Source organism: Monopterus albus, unplaced genomic scaffold, assembly GCF_001952655.1.
Source record: "Monopterus albus unplaced genomic scaffold, M_albus_1.0 scaffold1632.1, whole genome shotgun sequence".
In the NCBI taxonomy this organism is placed as follows: Eukaryota; Metazoa; Chordata; class Actinopteri; order Synbranchiformes; family Synbranchidae; genus Monopterus; species Monopterus albus.
Window position 1 is genome coordinate 1 of NW_018129508.1, and position 2,054 is coordinate 2,054.

At 36.4% G+C, this 2,054-nt stretch overlaps 1 protein-coding gene across 1 annotated transcript in view; it reads right to left on the reverse strand.

The window, feature by feature from the left end:
- Positions 1-201: 201 nt before the first annotated feature.
- LOC109953847 (nuclear GTPase SLIP-GC-like) overlaps positions 202-2,054 on the reverse strand; it is a 2,862-nt gene continuing 1,009 nt past the window's right edge. The window contains exons 3-5 of the mRNA XM_020589303.1: positions 1,943-2,036; positions 617-833; positions 202-483 (exon numbers count right to left, since the gene is read on the reverse strand). Of these exons, the coding sequence (XP_020444959.1) occupies positions 202-483; positions 617-833; positions 1,943-2,004 (561 nt within the window). The 5' untranslated portion in view covers positions 2,005-2,036. The remainder of the gene's footprint in view (positions 484-616; positions 834-1,942; positions 2,037-2,054) is intronic.

Here is a 2,054-nt window from a genome sequence, read left to right on the forward strand (position 1 = left end):
AGTGATTTTCCTATAAAGGGATAATTTAATGTTTCTCTAGTTACTGAGCAGTTACATCAAGTCAGCTGTTGTTTTAAAAAAGTACATATCCTTATCCTTTTACATGTGTTAAATGACTGTTGAACTAAACCAAACTAGAATGACTAGGCTGAAAACCTTAGATCCATATCATCTACTCTACCAAACGGGCAAGAATGCTTTTTATGAAGTGATGCAAGTAAGAGGTTTTAAAATCTTACTTACTGATTTACAGGTCAAAATCTTCGGCTTGGATTTGAGAAATTCTGGAATTTCTCTGAAATATTTGTCATCCATCAGGATTTTGAGGGATGCGTTTTTCCAATCTCTTCCAATATCTTCTCCATACAATGCTGACAGCTTTTCAACAGCGTCCTTGTCATCATCTTCATCTTCATCATCTTGTTCTTGATCTGTATTATCCCCAAGAATATGGTACAAGGACCACAACTCATCTCTCCACTCCTAAAAAGGAAAAGAATTTAATAATTAAATTAAATGGCATGTAGAGTAAACAAACTGTATTTCTGTGGATACCGTATATTGTCACTTTTCAAGCCAGCTTCAAGTCAACATAAACATAATCAGCTCATTTTACCTCTTTAGTAATGAATTCAATCTCTGCCTCATACTTCAGGCTGTGCATGTTAGTCTCCACTTTAATCATGACTGAGGTACATGCACTGACAGTTCCCGAGGGCAAAAGATCCTTCTCTCCAATGATCGCATTTATGAGAGAACTCTTTCCAGCCCCAGTTTTACCAAAGACACCAACCAGCTCCTTCTTGTCTGTCTCCAAATCACTGATTTTAGTCCTGTTGTACAAAGAGTTTAAATGGGGGTTAAATGATTAATTTTGGAAAAAATTGTTCAAAATTTGTCAGATATCCCTCTCTGAACAACCTGGCAAAAAATTGTTCAAAATTTGATATTCCTCTCTGAACAACCTGCTCACATGCATAATTTAAAGCTGTGGTAATATTTTTTTTTATTAACATTTTCTTATAATTGCTGAAATGCAAGAGGCTACTCAGAGCAACATGCATTTTGGCAGAAATATCCTCTCACCAAGATTAAAACTCTGCCACATGAGCTGCTAACAGCAAACAAGGCTTAAAACATGGCAGCATTGAGGAAAACTGAAAACACAGTTCAAAGCTTACTGTAAATTAGTCATTTTAAATTCTTTATCAGTTTTAAAAGGAATGAGCAGCTATAGCTCCAGGTTGTCTTCTCAGCAATAATGTCAGTGTTTTGAGATCATCACCATTTAGATTTGTGCCGCTGACTCATGGGAACAGCAGCTGAGGCTTATGAGTATTTTAGTATTTAGACCAGTCTGCTATGCCATAATAATGCACAAAATGTTATTTAAAAAAAACAGAAATACACAAGTGGTGGTCATAACACAAAGTTACAGGACCAATACATCATGTTTCTGTGTTGTAATATTAATTATATGGTAAAAAAAAAAACTTGAAATGGGAAAACAGAATGACAAAAAGCACTTGAAAAACCAGTGACCCCTCTCACTTCACAACTCCACACAAACTCAATGAGAAAAATAAATGCTCAAATTTAGATTGGGCAGCCAGGTAGCTGCATCTTATTCCATTAGCTGGTGGGTGGGTGAGGGGCAAAACATTACAGTAAATACAGTATATTACACGTTTTCTTTATAGGAAAATATATCCTGTCTTGTCAGACAGGAATGGTAAATGGACTGGCCACACAACTTTGCAAGATGTAAGACATTTGGCACACCAGCCTTAGTGAAGTGCACGTAGATGAGAAAACATGTTTGCATTGAGACTGGCTCTACATTTTAGTCTAGTATAAAATCTGTTGGTGAAACCATCCACGGGCAGCAGTGAAACCAGGCACATATAACACAGACTACAGACTGTGGAAAACTTAAACTTACTTCAGGAAAGCATTGAGCTTTGTGTTGTCTTGGTTGTGTAGCCTTTTATAGACATGTCTCATGATGTTTTTCACATCATACAGCACGATTTCTTCTGTCAGAGAAAAAGTAA